The sequence below is a fragment of the Triturus cristatus genome, chromosome 7 (assembly GCF_964204655.1).
Source record: "Triturus cristatus chromosome 7, aTriCri1.1, whole genome shotgun sequence".
Lineage (NCBI taxonomy): Eukaryota > Metazoa > Chordata > Amphibia > Caudata > Salamandridae > Triturus > Triturus cristatus.
The window spans coordinates 1,465,846,962-1,465,863,336 of record NC_140590.1 but is presented as its reverse complement, the minus strand read 5'-3'; the positions used below and the strand labels follow the sequence as shown (position 1 = coordinate 1,465,863,336).

The 16,375-nt window shown below is 41.7% G+C and overlaps 1 protein-coding gene across 4 annotated transcripts in view; it reads left to right on the top strand.

Annotated features, from left to right (window-relative positions):
- PTPRT (protein tyrosine phosphatase receptor type T) overlaps window positions 1–16,375 on the top strand; it is a 1,546,842-nt gene that overhangs the window by 1,331,461 nt on the left and 199,006 nt on the right. For all 4 annotated transcript variants that reach the window (XM_085619228.1, XM_085619229.1, XM_085619230.1 and 1 more), the window contains one exon: window positions 6,669–6,856. In XM_085619228.1, coding sequence (XP_085475354.1) covers window positions 6,669–6,856 — 188 coding nt within the window. The remainder of the gene's footprint in view (window positions 1–6,668; window positions 6,857–16,375) is intronic.

The window sequence follows — 16,375 nt, the reverse complement described above, 5'->3', positions numbered from 1 at the left end:
GCCAGATTTCACTATGGCTGGAATACTCCACGTTGCAAAGATGCCGTTTAGTCTCTAGACCGAAAACTCAATTGCTACTCTCCCCCATGCATGCTTCAGAAGTTCAGACATATTTACGGTATGTCAAGTAGCCTTTGTAGAATGGCAGTTGCATCGATAACAGGCCTTGAATTTTTTTCCAACGGTCTCATCGACATAAGTAAACCAGACTCGTCTCGGAGAGCTCGTTTTGTGGCAATAATTCCACAATGTCTTTCATGGGCCACCTCAATTATTTTCTGTCACAGACACTCCAGAATCAGGATTCTCGACCCACGCAGTATAACTCCTTCCTGGGTTATGGACAGTTCATCTTTGACAAGTTTGTATTTTTGATATTCTCCATCACTTGTGAGAGGTCAAGCGTGTTGGTTCCATGACTGATGTGTAATTATATCTTTCAAGTTTAGCATGTCACTATCATGGCTCACGGCAGTGATAATCTGGGCTGCAGAAATGGCTGATGGTGTTTTTAATTTTACAATGAAATTCACATAAGGTTCAGCCGTCTTGGATGGATTACCGTGCCCTTGCATAGACCATCTGGAAAAGTAGTCAGTAGGGTTCTGATACTTCCTTGGAAGATGCACAATGTCATAATTGTACTCTTGTAAACGTGGTCCCCATCATTCAATGCAAGGAGGCATATTGGCCTTTGGATTGCCAAACATAGTCAATAATGTTTGATGATCAGTTACCAGCGTAAAAGGCTTTCCATACAGGAATACATAGAAATGTTCAAACGCCCATACCACGGCTAAACATTCTTTTTCAGTTTGGTAATAAACAAGTTCTGTTTGTGACAAACTTCTACTTGCATATGCCACAATTTACCTTTGAGCATGTGGGTGCCCTCTCTGCTGTGTGAGGATAGTGGCTAACTTGAGTGGGCTACGCTCAATAACAACCTCTGTATGAAGCTTCGGATTGAAGTATGCCATTACAGTAGCATTCTCAATGGCTTGTTTGATGCTCTTAAAACATTTCTCACTTTCATATGACCAATTAAATCAAAAATTCTTTTTTGTCAAGTCTCTCAATGGAGCACTAACAGTGGCAAAGTCTCCTATATATCTGGAACAGTAACTGCCCATGCCAAGAAAGAAATGCACTATAGAAACATCTTGTGGAGGATTAGCATTTGACAGTGCTTGTACTTTAGCAGGCTCGGGTGTCATACCCCCATCAGAAAAGATATGGACAAATACTTTTTGCTTTGCCTTGTGGAATTCACAATTGCCTGCATTCAAAGTCAAACCTGCTTTAGCTAGTAAGCAACAAACTTGTGTGAAAGCTTTATTGTGCTCATTTTGTGCAGCTCCAAAACCAATATGTCATCGCTATATATGAATGCATTCATGACAGGCTGTATGATACGTTGAATGGCGTCTTGAAAAAGTTCTGCAGTCGATGACACACCAAAACGTATCCTTTTGTATCGAAACAGACCAACATGTGTAGAAAAGGTTGTAATGTACATGCAGTTATCTTCCAGTTCCACCTGATTATAACCTGTATTCCAACCAAGGTGAGAGAATAGCTTTGCACCATTTAATTGCATTATCATGTCAGCAATTTGTGACCCTGGATGTTGTTCTCGTTAAATTGCCATGTTTGCCTGACGCATGTCAATGCATCTGCGTACAGCTCCATCACTGTCCTTTTTGGGCACTCCCACTATGGGAGAAACCCATGACGGAGCAGTAGATTGCTCAATAATATCATGCTTAACTAACAATTCAAGTTCTCTTTCAACAGCTTCTTGTAAATGAAAAGCAATTCATCTATGACTTTGAGCAACAGGATGAATGTTCTCAATAATATGCAGCTTTACTTTCATAGACTAAAGCTTTCCTAAAACATGAGGCAACAAAGGGAATTGAATGACTATTTTGTTTTGAGCATTCATTTTGTAGTTTACTGAAATAAGTCCCATATAAGCAGCTGTGCTGAAATTAAGTAGACAGGCACTTGACGCTGTACCTTGAAGCACATGGATGATTGCTTGCACCTTTTACTTCTTGTGTTTCATCGTTGCTAAAAATGAACCTTGACTTATTAAGCCCATGTATACACTTTGTTTTGTGATGTCGTAAGTTGTGGTAATGGAGACAATTAATTATATTTCTCCATAGGCATAATATTTATCGAAGCACCACTGTCAATAATGAAAGGTATCAAGCAACCATTCACTGTCAGTGTAATTTTTCGGACAATGTTTGAATGATTTTGGGGCTTTGGCATGTCGACTTTTCTTTGTCTGACATTTTATTCATATGCAGCCAGTCCAACATGTACACACATTTCTGAGCTAAACTTCGACATGGCAATACCATTATCTTCTTTTTCACATGATACTGACACAGAAGAACTGTTTAAAGAAGATTTAGATGACTGACTTCGTTCAGTGTTGATTTGTCTGAACTGATATCATGGTTTGGCCTTTTGGGTGCACTTCAAAAGTTGCTTCTGGAACGTTGCAACAGCCTATTTTGTCTTTGCCCCGGGGCACACTTGCTTTTTCTTTTGCTTTGCAAACCATAACAAAATGGTTCTCCTTTCTACAGCCTTTACATATCTGTCCAATGGCGGACATTTGCCTTCGTGTTGAAATGAAAATTCACCTCTTAAACACAACTTCTTTTACGTGTTGACATCACTTTGTGTCCTTCAGTCTTTTGTCTTGATTTACTTTTCACACTCATGACTCATTCCTTCTGGGCACCACCGGCCTCCATGTCAAGACTCTTCAGCCATGGCAGCCATTTAAATTTGTTCCAGACTAAGAGTTTCTCTCAGCATCGTTGTCTGAACGAATCTGACAAGCATCCATCAATAACTCTAAGATGTATAGCTTCTCCATCATTAAATTCATTGAACTTACAGTGTTTGATGAGTGTTTTTGAATCCCTCCACAAATTCATCAATGATTTCACCAACTTTCTGTCATTCTTGACTGAAAATGTATCTTTCGTAATCAACATTGGATATTGGATTTAACTTGAGAGTCAAAGCTTCTTTAATCTGGTGATATGTGACTTCTTCGTCAGTTTGCAGTATTTTTACACCGTCACCAGCAAGATTTTTGAGATAGTTAACACCATTTTTGTTATCATTACCTTCAAGTGTGGTGGTATGATGACTCTCTTTAATGGGTTTGGTAAGTCAAATAATTCTTCTTGATCTCCACCTTGTAGCGCTTCTGTTAGCAGCATTATTTTAGAATTTTTGATTATCAATGAATGCTCTTTGTAAATCTGGTTGTATCCACCTTCAGTGTTGACACTCTGAATAATGTATAGCTTTATCTTCCGTGGCAGCGCGGTACTTTTATGTATGGCCTGAGAAGCAGGTTCTTGGCCAACAATGTGTAGATTTTCTGCAATGCATTTGTTATCTTCAACCGCTGCACAACACTTTGAGCTGTGCTTAGACTCCACATGCTTTAAGCGTTAATTCCGAGCTTTGACAACAGCACACAAGGCACGAGCAGTTTGCTTGGACCATGGCAAACTCTCTGGGTGAGCACTGTTGATCTTTGGGTTACTTATCACCTATCTCGTCGCCCATTTGTAGCGTCCTCCCCAGCCTGAGTGCCAACCAATGACTACATCACACACGGAGCTTGGTATTACATGTATTCATTCTTCTGCGTGTAACTGCAAACTCAACATTCTAAACCAGCCTTCATTGCACTCCGCTCTACACTTATATCACAGCTCTACGGAGTCCATAAGAAGGCAAAAGGGTTTAGTCATTTCTAACCTGCAAGACACTACACTTTCCACCTCTCAATTGATCTGAGTGCCAGGGAGAGGCCATGGCTTCAGATGGGGAGCTCTCACTTAAGCACGCACCTTATTTTATCTTTATAAAAAAAGAGCTATGCCTTAATTATTTTCTCTGTTCTGTTTCAAACTTAAAGCAAGCACACTAAAATATGTTTTGTGTAAAAAATGTATTTGAAATGCGTCCCTATAATGCTGTCCATTGTGTTACTTCTATGGACAGAGGTATCTCAAGACCTGCCTTTGCATTCTTAAGTTTTTTTTCCACAAAGTGTAGGGAAGCAGAAGACTGAAGAGGAAAGGGAGAGAGTGAAATAGTGTCAAATCTGATAATGTGTGTCCACCTGCTCACAGTTAGATTCAGTAAAAATAGGTCTGGCAGCACAGCACTGAAAATGTTTGAAGCTTGGAATTATAGTATAGTCTTTCACTGGATCACAATATGTTGGAAGATAAAGCTAACCAATCCAAATCGGATTGCCAGTCACTTCTTGGCCCACCACCTAATTCTATCAGTATGTCAATGACCTTGCTTTAAGCCAACGATTGCCCATGAAAACTATTTTTTTCAAATTAAGGTATGGAACTGTACAGGTCAGGGGCAGTGCAGTTCTGCTAGTAAATCCAAAACGTAGAAAAGTCCCTTATCCCAATATCAATGCTTTTTATTTGAATCTCCTGATAGAGTTTATTTTTTTACAAGCCTTTTATGCATAGAGGACTTTACTTTCTTACAGTTTGTTTACATTTCATTTTCTTCCAACTTTTTATTTTTTTAAATTATGTTAGTTTACAAACCAGTGAATTGGATCTGAAATATGAGGATGGAACTGTTTTGTTTTTTCAACAGTATGGAGATGTATTTAATTATTAGGTTTCCAATATAACAACATATCTTTCAGTTGATGAGACAGCATTAGAAATAATATGGTGGTTAGATTAATAAATAAACATGAGAATTCAGTCAGCAGTCTTGGAAAGCACTGCTGACTCGAAAATGTTTGCTTTTAATTTAATTACTTCAACCCGTGACCTACAATAGGAGTCTCCAGCTCCGCATCAAAATCTTATTCTCTGCAATGGATCTTTGCTACAGTTTTAGAATGGAGCATCAATCAAAAACATCTCAATAAACATCATCATTATCAATTAGAGTTTAGTATTTTGTTTTGCTCTCTTTATTCAAATTCATAAATCAGATAAATCCGTTTAGAGAAATATCAAGAAATCTTGGTCAATCAAGAAAGTTACAGCAAGTTCCATAAAGTCCCGATTCTACTCTAAGCGGATCTACCCTACCAGAACCTATAAAGAATCCTTTTGGAAAAGAGCACGATTTAAAGGAGTATTGAAATAGAATCAGATTGAGGTGGAACTCCTCATGAAGAGTAGTTTCAGAAACTTGCCGGAGTGTCTTCTCTCAAATCAGCATCAGCAAACAGTTGCAGTAGCACCTGTTTGAAGTTAAGCTAAGAAAAGAGTCACAGCAGTAGCCATAATCATTAAAGAAAATAGACACCCACAAAGTAGTAGGCAACAGAAATCCCCATCAGCAGTAGCTCCCAGCGAATAGTGTAGAAAGGGCTAAGGATGGTCACAGAAAAATGGCCTGGACCGGCCTGAACAGCACAGAACTAATTCTATCTAGGGACAAGTTTATTATAAACACAAAAAACATATGTAACAATCTATTCTGCTGTTAGGTCATCTTAAACCAATTAGGAAGGATCATCTAATGTTTTGCTGCTTCTTTCTTCATTCCCACGGTAAACGTAGGAAGTCTGCAAAGTGCTATCCACATGTGTCAACTTAGTTCCTAAACATTCATGTGCGTTAGCTTCATTTGAGTTTCCACAAGTACCCTGCAGCCTAACCTGTTAGCTAGTCAGTACTCCACTGCATAACAGTCAACTATTCTAAAGGCTGAAACATTCTAGTTGTAACCAATGAGATTTAGTCCTGAGAGTCATGTCTTCATATAAGCATTATTGTTTTAATGCACTATTCAGTTTTCAGCATTGTGAATCTGTGGCAGCTAGAAAACTAACTAAATACAATGAGAACATGTAGCTTAGGGAAAGAAGAAATACATTTTTAAAGTCAGCACATTCTACAGAGATGACATGTTTAAGCAAGTCAATTGTGAATCATTTATCACATAATATTGCATAGTTCAGCATTTCCTAAAAGCATATATTCATTAAAGAGAAAAACTAGCTGAAAAATAGAAAATGGTAGAGACCCAGTCTGGCCTGGTAGTGAAATATGATAAAAAATGAGTGCTTACTGCAAAAACATCATGCTACACATTAAGTTTGCACATTTAACTAAAGGCAAATATCCCTACGTTTCATTCTGTTACGCATTTTTGTGTTAATGTCTAGTGTAAATGATGGCACTTATTTTAGGCTAAATTCCCCTACTGTAGTAGCACTTAGAGATTGGCTTTCAGATATGGAAAAAATCTTGTTACAAGACCCCTACAATATTGACAATTATTTGTGATGTGTATGCTTAGTCTGGGAAAGCATTTGGCATTTGCACATATACGAAGTTGTTTAATACTTAAGTTGTGTTATTCTTGTTACCATTTAATGCATATAATCCAGAGGGCACATAAAACAATATTGATTTCGCAATCAATAATATGGATTGCCAAATTTCAGTTGTACATTTCCACAATATTTTGCCGAACTTTTTAGCGTGCTGATCACTCAATGTGATATACATAGTGGGTTTTCAGAAAACAATGACACTGTTCACAATTTGCTTTTACTTTTCTTAATCTTTTATTGCACAATCTGTGCCTGCACCAACCTCCCATCCCTTTTCTTTTTACAGATAGTAGCCATCTAGAGATGAACCCACCAACAATGACCATCCAGACCCATCCTTACAGAAGCTGTGAGCCAGTGGAGATGTCTTACTCAAGGGGTCAGTTCCAGCCTGCCATCCGTGTAGCGGACCTCCTACAGCACATCACACAGATGAAGCGAGGCCAGGGCTATGGCTTTAAAGAAGAATATGAGGTACGAACATGGGATGCAATTGGTTGAGAGGGTAGGAAGAAAGCGTACAATAAATTATTAGGAAAAAATGATAATAATATGCGGCTTTGTAGCTGATTGCGAAATTCCGGACGACGTTTCATGGGTCAGATCACAAGTGGCTGGGGAAAACACATGTAGTTTCCCCACCACTAGATTATCTTCACTGGTGAGGGAGTCAACAATTCTGTGGATGAGAAAATACCAAAAATTAGACATTTTTGGAGAATAGCATCCTGTCTGTGCAGAAAGCGCTGTGTGACAGATAAAAACCTGGAATGCTGATGGACATAGTAACGTTCCTTACAAGGCCTGTCTGAATTTATGGTTCACCTGCAATCCAGCCCTACAAAAACTAATATCTTTTTTTGAAATCCCTATGTCCCTTTATTTATATAGTTTGTGTCTTTATGTAAATGTTAATATAATGTGTGCAAATAGAGAAAGAGATAAGAACTTTGGGGTTGCAAAAATTTCAGACTTTTGAATGTAGAGCCATGTTTTCACCCTCACATCAGTTCCCTTATTTCTGCACCCTTCAACACTGATCCAGAGCTGCCCTCTGTGATTTTTTTAAACAATTTTTTCAAATCATTCTCTCTAAATTCTCTTCTGTTGTGTAGTGCTATATGAATGTCACCCCTTCAGAACTTAGGGTTTATTGACTTCCACTCCTTTCATTGGCTGATGTTCATTTTGAAAATGCATAAGCTCTACATTTGGTGTTTAGACCAACAGCGCAACTCTAAGTCATGTAATAAATTTGACTTCATGCACACCAAATCACTTAAGGAGTGGGAGAAAGAACTATTCATGGGTTGCACATGTCGAGTGAAGGTTCAGCACTGATTGCTCTTGATATGAGAGTCGCGGTTGTGTTTGTGTCCCTCATTGAATTTCTCAAAGGAGAAGAAGAATCATAAGAAAAAGGTAGGTTCTCTTGCCTTACCCCACCTCCAGCAGAGTTTTCCTTTGAGCTAAGGTTGGTCGACATTACTCTTGAAGTTCTGAAACTGACCCCAGGGTGGGGCTCATACATGATCACGGGCCTAGACGATAGTTAGGTACTAACCACGGCCTAATTGCCGATGCTAATCCCAACGTTGTTTTAGGCACCAACTCCTTAAACCTTTTTAGCCTATCTGGACTTTCTGGCATTGGGCACCGACCCAGTTCAATTCCTACATGCAGCGATTCCATTATTTCCTATCACTTCAATTTCCTCTGCTGTGTATGCAGGTCCCATGGATCCCCTTAGCCCTGATTGCGATTCTGCTAGCAGAACTTTCCACTCTGCCAATGGTCCCAAAGGCTATGCCATGTGTCACGGTTTTTACTGGCTGTTATTAGATGTAGGAAGCTGTTGTAGAAATTTTACTGATAATAGGAGGATGTTCCTCTCCGTTTTTTATCTACGTGTTCTTAAGTATTTTTTAACGGCTTTTAAACTTAGACAATGTTATAATTTTGTAGCTTTTCTAATTCACTACGTGATTTCGAATAAAGCTTATTTGACTTTGGCTATGCCATGTAGCACCATGCAGCACTGGCTAGAGTAGCTCCGGTGCCCAGTATTTTGCTGCTCCATCTCCATCTCTGTTGGGAGTTCCATCTCCACCTGTACCCCGCGTGCTGATTCCAACACTGCCTCTGATGTTACATCCCCAGCAGGCCCTTCCTTTCAGTCTAAAGGTATTCTGATGTGATCTAGAAGGAAGAAGCAATGCATTCCACAAGAGGACAGATGCAGCTAGAGTACTCAGCATGGCCCTGAGCTGTGGGTGGAGCACTGGCAGATGATGGGGGATTTGATTGGATCGGACTCTGGTCCATTCTAAATGCCATAAATAGTTTCTCATAATGGTGATGACACGAGTGAGACAGGTAATTTGCTCCCTCCTGATTATTTTGACACCAGTTTCTAGGATTACAAAATGCCAGTGGAGTGTCCTTTAGGGCTAGCACCCCTGGAGTGGAGGTTACTTCATTAAATGAAGTCTTAAGGAAAGCATCAGATTTGCTGGAAGTGCCGCCACCTTCAAGGGTTGATGCCAAATCAAATACTCTTACTGAAACTCTTCAACCCCTCTTTTGCTGGAATAAAACCCCCTCCTTATCTTTAACAATGCACTCATGAAGTCCATAAAAGTGGCATGAGCAAACATCTCTCTGAACCAGCAATCAACATTATGCTTGCACAACATTGCAGTTCACCTCCAGGTGACCCAAACTTCCTCTCCTCACACTCTTTGTTGGAAAGCCTAGTGGTGCAGGTATCATAATGCACTGCACAAAAACTCAGCGGCTTTTTCCCCTGCACTTGCTGATGGGGAGCGTAAAAAAACTTGAAGCTATAGGCAAGATAATATATTTTCAGATGGGAGTCTGGCGCTCAGATTGTGTATGCCACATGCTTCTTTGTCAAGTATATTCATCTACCAGACCATTTGAAGGCCAACTTCGTGGAAGTGGTCAGAGACGGCCAGCATGTGTCCTATTGCCCACATTTGGGATCTTAGTTTGATATTTTGTGACAAAGCTCATGTTGCTGTCCTGAAAGTTGTTTGTTTGTTGGGTCTGCTGCCTTCCTGTGTTCTTCTGGTCAAACATGCATACTGGTAACTGTAGCAACTCCAGTGGTGCCAGTCCGCTGTGGTTTCAGCACAAGGGTAGTTTGTCAGAAACCATCAGAATTTCCCTGGACTCAGCTAAGGACTTGCTCTGGTTGTTGCTAGACGAGAACCAGTTGCAGTGGATGTCCTTTTACCCTCGAACCAGCTTTGGCCACAGTACTAGCACCTTCCACCTTAGAGTGAGGTGTGCACATGTAGGAACTAGAGATCAGGGACCTCTGGTCTCCAAACAGCTGAAAAACATTAACCTGCTTGAGTTGCGATCAGTTTATATGGCACTGAGGCCTTTATACCCTTCCCTCTTGGTCTATCTGTCCAGATCTTGACTGGGCACAAACACATGGAATCTGCTTTTTCACTCACCATCTAGCAGGCTCTCTGAACACCAGTTCCTACACCTTGCTGACTATGAGTAGAGTTTCCACCTGGACGTGGTTCAGGACAACATTATCTGCAGGGCACTCCGCAGGTGGCTATCCATGCCGCTCTTGAGAATTCACACTGCCCACAGTTCTTTGCCCTACAATTTCCCTTGCAGAGAGCTTCAGAAGGTGTGTTACGGTTGATGTGGAATTTTCTGCTTTACTACACATTTTCCCCATACCCTCAATTCCTATAATATTGAGGAACCTGCACCGAAGCTGGTTCCAGCTATTCTGATTATCCCAGATTGGCTGTGGAGGGTTTAGTATGAAGGCCCCCTGCATCTCTCTCTGTGTTCCATTCTCTAACTACCTGTGAGAGTAGAACTTCTCTCCCAATCCCAACCATCCTCCAGTGCCCCAAATTCATGCCTGGAGAGTGAGCAGGCACATGTAAGCTTCTCCCAACCACCACCAGAGGAGGTTAACAACATCTTGTCATCTCATCACCCCTGTGTATGTAGGATGGTGGCACCATTTTGTGTCCTTTTGTGCCGCTCAGAATGTAGACTCCTTGAAGGCACACCTCACTGATGTGTTGAGGTTTTCAAACAGATTGCTGCTGCAGAAAGCTCCTACAGGGAGAAACCTGAATCTTGAGTCTAGCAGCAATGCACATTGGTCAGATCACTTGGCAGGTTTGTCCCAGGCCTCTGGAAATCGTTGAAGGTCAAAAAATGTCTAAGTCACAGGTTTTTAAAAATGTAGGAGGAGTACCTGTTGAAATAACCAAGTGCCGCACAACCTCAGGAACAGCACTTGGGGTCAAGATTCCATTCAGCAGCAGATGCCACCAGCAGGTTCAAGGCCAGGTCCAGCTGGAACTGGTCAGCTGGGCTCTTAATGAAAATGCTTCCTGAAGCTTTTTGCTGCCCTGTTGCTTAGCAGAAGGTCAGCCAATTGACCTTTGGAGTTACCTTGTCCAGGGTACAAAGTAGGAGAAAGGCCTACCCCTAAGGTCTCCTCACAGGCCTCAAATAGTAGGTTCAGTCCTTCTGTTCTTCCACAGGTCCAGAATGTTCTGAAAAAGGTGCCCAGATGTGGCACATTTATGCCTGATACTAGCCTGTGGGTGGGGGTGACTCCTGTAACCTCCTAAACAATATGATACCAGTTCTAGGGGCCACCCTACCTACTTTTGCAGGAGCTCCTGTGTCTCTTACTTCAAACCATCACACAGCACCCCTCGCTTGCTAATTCAAAGTTGGTGAAGCCCTTGTACAGAGCCAAAGTGCCCATCTACTAGGGGTGTGGCAGGGCAATGAGCAGTCCCCACCTACTTGGTTACTTCAAACCAGTTCTGAGAGCAGCTCCCTCGTCACTGGGATTGGAGCCTGCCTGTCTGGGGGAAAAAAGGTTTTGTTTTGACAAGTCAGTTTCAGTTTTTAAAAGCAGCTGTTGTGACAGACCTGGAGTCATGCTTACCTGGCCACACGAGTAGATGGCAAAGTAATGCTGTAGTTTGTAGGTGGGATATATTTTTCCAAGCCATAGGTGTACTTTGCACTACATATACTGTGGACTTATAGCACAGTTAAATAGGTCAATTAGGTGTTAGGCAGTTTGACATGTTTTCGAGGGTCACAGCACATGCAACAGTGCCCAATGTACAGGGTCATCAGTCCACAAAAAATGGTGTGACCAGGTAAAACAGGCACTTCTCACATTTCTCTTCCAATGAATTGTCTTGTTTTAGAGTAAACCATGAGCTGGATTCTCTGCAAGAATTATCGTCTTAGTACAAGCAATATCAAGGAGGGTTGAGCTTGTGGCCCTACCTGGTAATAAACTGTGTTTAAGCTTTTAGGATCGCCACAGTGAACATGTATGCAACCCTTTACATATAACACACATCAAGTGGGTTTATTTAAGTATGCGTTGGTCAATCTGAAACCCCAATTTTTCTGTGGGTCAACAAACTCTTTCCCATTATTATTGTGTTGTGTGCTTTGTATTCAAGAGTGAAACACAATGATTCTCTGTCCCCGAGACAACTAATCGCTATAGATTAAGAAAAACAATTGTTTTTCCAACTCCAGTAGTATAGTGGTGTGTAAAACTAACTACCTTCTTTTCTGCAGACTGATCCCACAAAACTGATTGGGAAGGTAAGACTTACTCTTACCTTACCTCTAGTACAGACTCTTATGAGATCCTAGTTACCATGATGAAGGCCTAAGACACATATTGGGCTATTAAAGGGGCTGAAACATGGTGGTATGAAGGATGACTGAGACATAACACATCTATACATGTTCAGTTGATTAAATAACACTGCCCTTATACCGCTGGAATAGAGGTATGTCAGTTGGATTGAAACTGAGGTAAATTTACCTAAATATTCTGGATATCTCACATATCCAGTACCATTTATTTTGATATCCCTTTTGAGGTTGAGATCACATTGGTGGTAATATACTACCAAGGTGGGGCAGAATTGCCTATGATAAAGCATGCCACAATGATGTGGATGAGGCTTTCCCATCCATTTTCTTTGATATGGTCTTGATCAGACAGTGTCACTTTCCCAGTTGGTATAGTGCTAATATTAATATTGTATTTATTGTGGATACTGATATGTGTGGGCAACATATGGGAGTATTTGGTATCCTCTTCCTCTCTGCTTGCGATTTAAACTCCCTACACACTCCCCTGCATATCTGTGCACTAAAACATACACTCTTATGCTCAGTTGCATATACATTTCTGACAACTCTCCTTAACAAAACATGCAAAGTAAGATGGAGGAAGAAATGCACACAGAGATAACAATAAGAGATATTTCTTTAGACATCATCAACAAATGAGGATATCTACATAAAAACTATGGTTAACAATACCAAAATGGCATCCATGCCTTTGTCTCCCCTCATACTGTCACACAGATTCATCCGGATTTCTGGTAAAAACTCACTCACAAACCAACATATCTTGTATTATCAGCATTATGATACAATGTCTCCCTCATAGATCCAGAAATAGATGCCAACACACAGATCCCTAAATGAATCAATATACACTGAAACACATCAACACACTCGGTCCCTTCCCAATAGAAAATATAGACACCTCATTACCTCAGTTAAATTACCACAGATTCACAGACACATTGGAATCTAAAGCACTCAAATAAACCACACAACGTTTCAAATGTATATGTTCAGACCCACATATAAAGGCTACATACAGCTACACACTGGACACCCGCGCACACACAAATAATTCTTAATTCTAATGCACATGCACCAACATACATAGTAACACACAAACATACACTGAGTAGTACACAAGTGGCAGAGGAAGAGGCTGAGAGTCAAGGAGATCTTACTTGTTTGACATTGTTAATCAATCAATCAGTTATTTATAAAGCATGGTTAATCACCTGTGAGGGTCTCTAGGCACTGGACCTGCTAGTTGCTGCATGGTCTTGGGTCGTTTCCTGAATTGCTGAGCACAGAGGCGATCCTGAAGTGCAGGGGAAAGAAGTTCCAAGCCTTGCCTGCCAGGTGCAAGAAAGAGCATCCTCTGCTGTTGGTTCAGCAGATCCAGGGGGTGTCTGCAAGGAAGAAGGAAGCAGCTCATAGGTGTCTGGTCTGCTGGTGGAAGGTCATGCGTTTGTGGATGTTTACTGGTCCTTCATTGTGCAGTGCTTAGTATGCGTTGGTCAGCATCTTGAACTGGCATCTCTTCTGAAACAGGAGCCAGTGTAGCTTTTGAAGTAGGGTGTGATGTGGGTACTTCTGTTGAGGTCGAGGATGAGTCTTGCCACTGAGTTTTGTATTTTCTCTAGTCTGTTGAGGAGGCATTCATTGATTCCTACATATAGTGGGTACCCATAGTCCAGCTTTCTGGTGACAAGGGCCTGAGTGATGGTCCTTTTCAGCGTTGACTGGGAACCACCTGAAGATCTTGTTGACCATGCATAGGATCTGGAAGCAGCCGGATAAGACTGCAATTACCTGTTTCATCATAGATAGTTTGATATCCAAGATGATGCTGAGGTTGCGGGCATAGTCCGTCAGGATGGGTGGTGAGTCGAGTTCCACAGGCCACCATGCACCATTCCGTGGTCAGGTGTTGTTCCCAAACATGAGGACTTCTGTCTTTTTTTTTTCTTTTTTTGAATCCTCATTCGCCACCAATCTCACTTCGATGCACACTCACATTATCTATACCCTCACTCAGCAAGCTGAGAGGCGTAGTGTTCTGAGATTGAAAGAACCCACCTACAGGTACCAAGACTTTCTTGGGTGGACATGAAGAAACCAGTTGAGACAACTCTTCTGCCGAACTCCAGGAGCTCAATGCCTCTTAACGTGGGACATTCAGTACTAGACTGGATGTTTCCAACAAAGCCCAAAGAGTGTAGAGGCAGCATAATCATAGGACTCAGGAAAAAAACAAACCTCTGAGCACTATCGGGATTGCAAGATGTTCCAAAAAGCTTTCTTTTTTCTACTGCCTGTTCTCATTAAATCTAGCTTAGCGACCGCCAAAACCAAGTTCTGCCAGTCAAAAAAAGAGGGGGGAGTAGAATCCATCCATCTTATGCAAATTTGTCTCCTGGCTAGTAAAAGTACATAAAAGAGCAGTGATCTGGCAGGGCCCTTGACATTGTCTGCCAAGACAAATATAATTAAAGGTAAGTCGATGTTGACAAGGCTTCCCAGGGTATATTCCCAATTTTTTTTAATACTGTCCCAGAAAGAGACAAGGGCGGGGCACTCCTTAAACATATGGATGTCGGAAGCCGAGACCAGTCCACATTTCTTACAGCAGACAGGTAAGCCTTTAGTGATTTTTGAACGTTTTAATGGAGAAAAGTATGCCCTGTGGATGGTAAACAGGTGGTTCCTTTTTAGCCATGCGGGTTTTACCACCTCATATGAAATCTTACATGAGCTCTGCCATAATGTATCACAGTCCTGTGCTGGTAAGGGCCCTCCCCACAGGTCCTCGGCTGGTTTGAATTCGCCGTCAACCGCCTCAAAGATGGCTTGGTACCAAAAAGAGACTTCCTCCCTCCCAGGGAGCTTGGTTACGAGCTGATGTTCCAGGGAATTACCACCTCCGAGAAGACTTCCTCCTACTGTTTGAGAATGTGAATGAGCTCGGCTTTCTAGCTGTAGGTATTTAAATCTAGATAAGCCAACACCCACTTTATCCCTAAGTTGCTCCCAAGAAACAAGAGAACCGACCATGATCAAATCCCCCCAAACAACCAGTCCTGCTTCCCTCAAAGGAGTTGCCAGCCTATCCCTCAAGCACTCTGGTGCCCAAGGGGAATCCCAGAGGGGAGCCAGACTAGAAAAGTAACCAACTGCGACTGAGTTCCTTAGTTTTACCCATGTTTTGGCTAAGCCCTGGAGAACTTTCAGTTTGATTTTTTTGAAGAACTTTGGATCGCCAAATTTAAACAGGAAACCTTCCACCGACAAATTAGCAGCCCTGAGCATAGCTAGAAACATCGTGCCCACCCCAGGGTTGACAGGCATTTTCAAGAGCATGCGCGAGTGAGAGAATTGGAAGGCCCAGGCCTAAAGCTGAATATCTGGTAGAGCAAGACCTCCCTTTTCTCTCCTGCGCCTCAGTTTTTTCCAGGTGATCCTGGGTGATTTATATGCCCAGACAAACGCATTTATGTCTCTCTGCAGTTTGTCGATTAGAGATTTCTCAACATGGAGGGGAATACAATTAAAAATGAAAGTAATTTTGGGGAGTATTGATATCTTGACCAGATTAACCCTGCCAAGAATGGAATGGAGGGAGTGAGGCCCAAGATTTCATTAGCCTCTGGCACTCCTTTGCTACCCTGGTCAAGTTGGTCTCAGCTATGCTAGTGATGTCCTGCTGAATGTTTATCCCCAAGTACTTCATTTTAGGACTGGTCTGATACTGATGCTGGGTTCCTCCTAAGTTCCAACCCATAATCTCAGTTTTTGAGGCATTGATTTCATAGCCTGAGACAATCCCAAACTCCTGAGCCAGACTAATAACAGCTGGAAATGCTGCCTGTAAATTTGCAGAGAGAACAAGAATATCATCTGCATAAAGGGCTACCTTCCTCTCCCACTCTCCGTATTTAAAGGGCTGGATATTAGGATCGTCCCTAAGTCGTTGAGCAAATTACTTTATATACAGATCAAATAGGAGAGTGGAGAGGGGGCAGCCCTGTCTGGTCCCCCTGGAGATTTTAAATGAATCGGAGAGATTACCATTTACAAGAAGTCTGGCCATTGGATACAGGTAAATAGACTGTATTGTGCGGCTAAATTTCCCACCCAGGTTAAATTTCTTCAAGACCTCCAACAGGTAGATCCAATTCACCCTGTCGAAGGCCTTGGTTGCATTGAGAGTCATAGCCGCCAACGGGATGGAATATGCGGAGGCCAGATCTATCGCCCCTATGAGATCGTAAGATGTGAAAGCTGTCGACCCCTGATGAA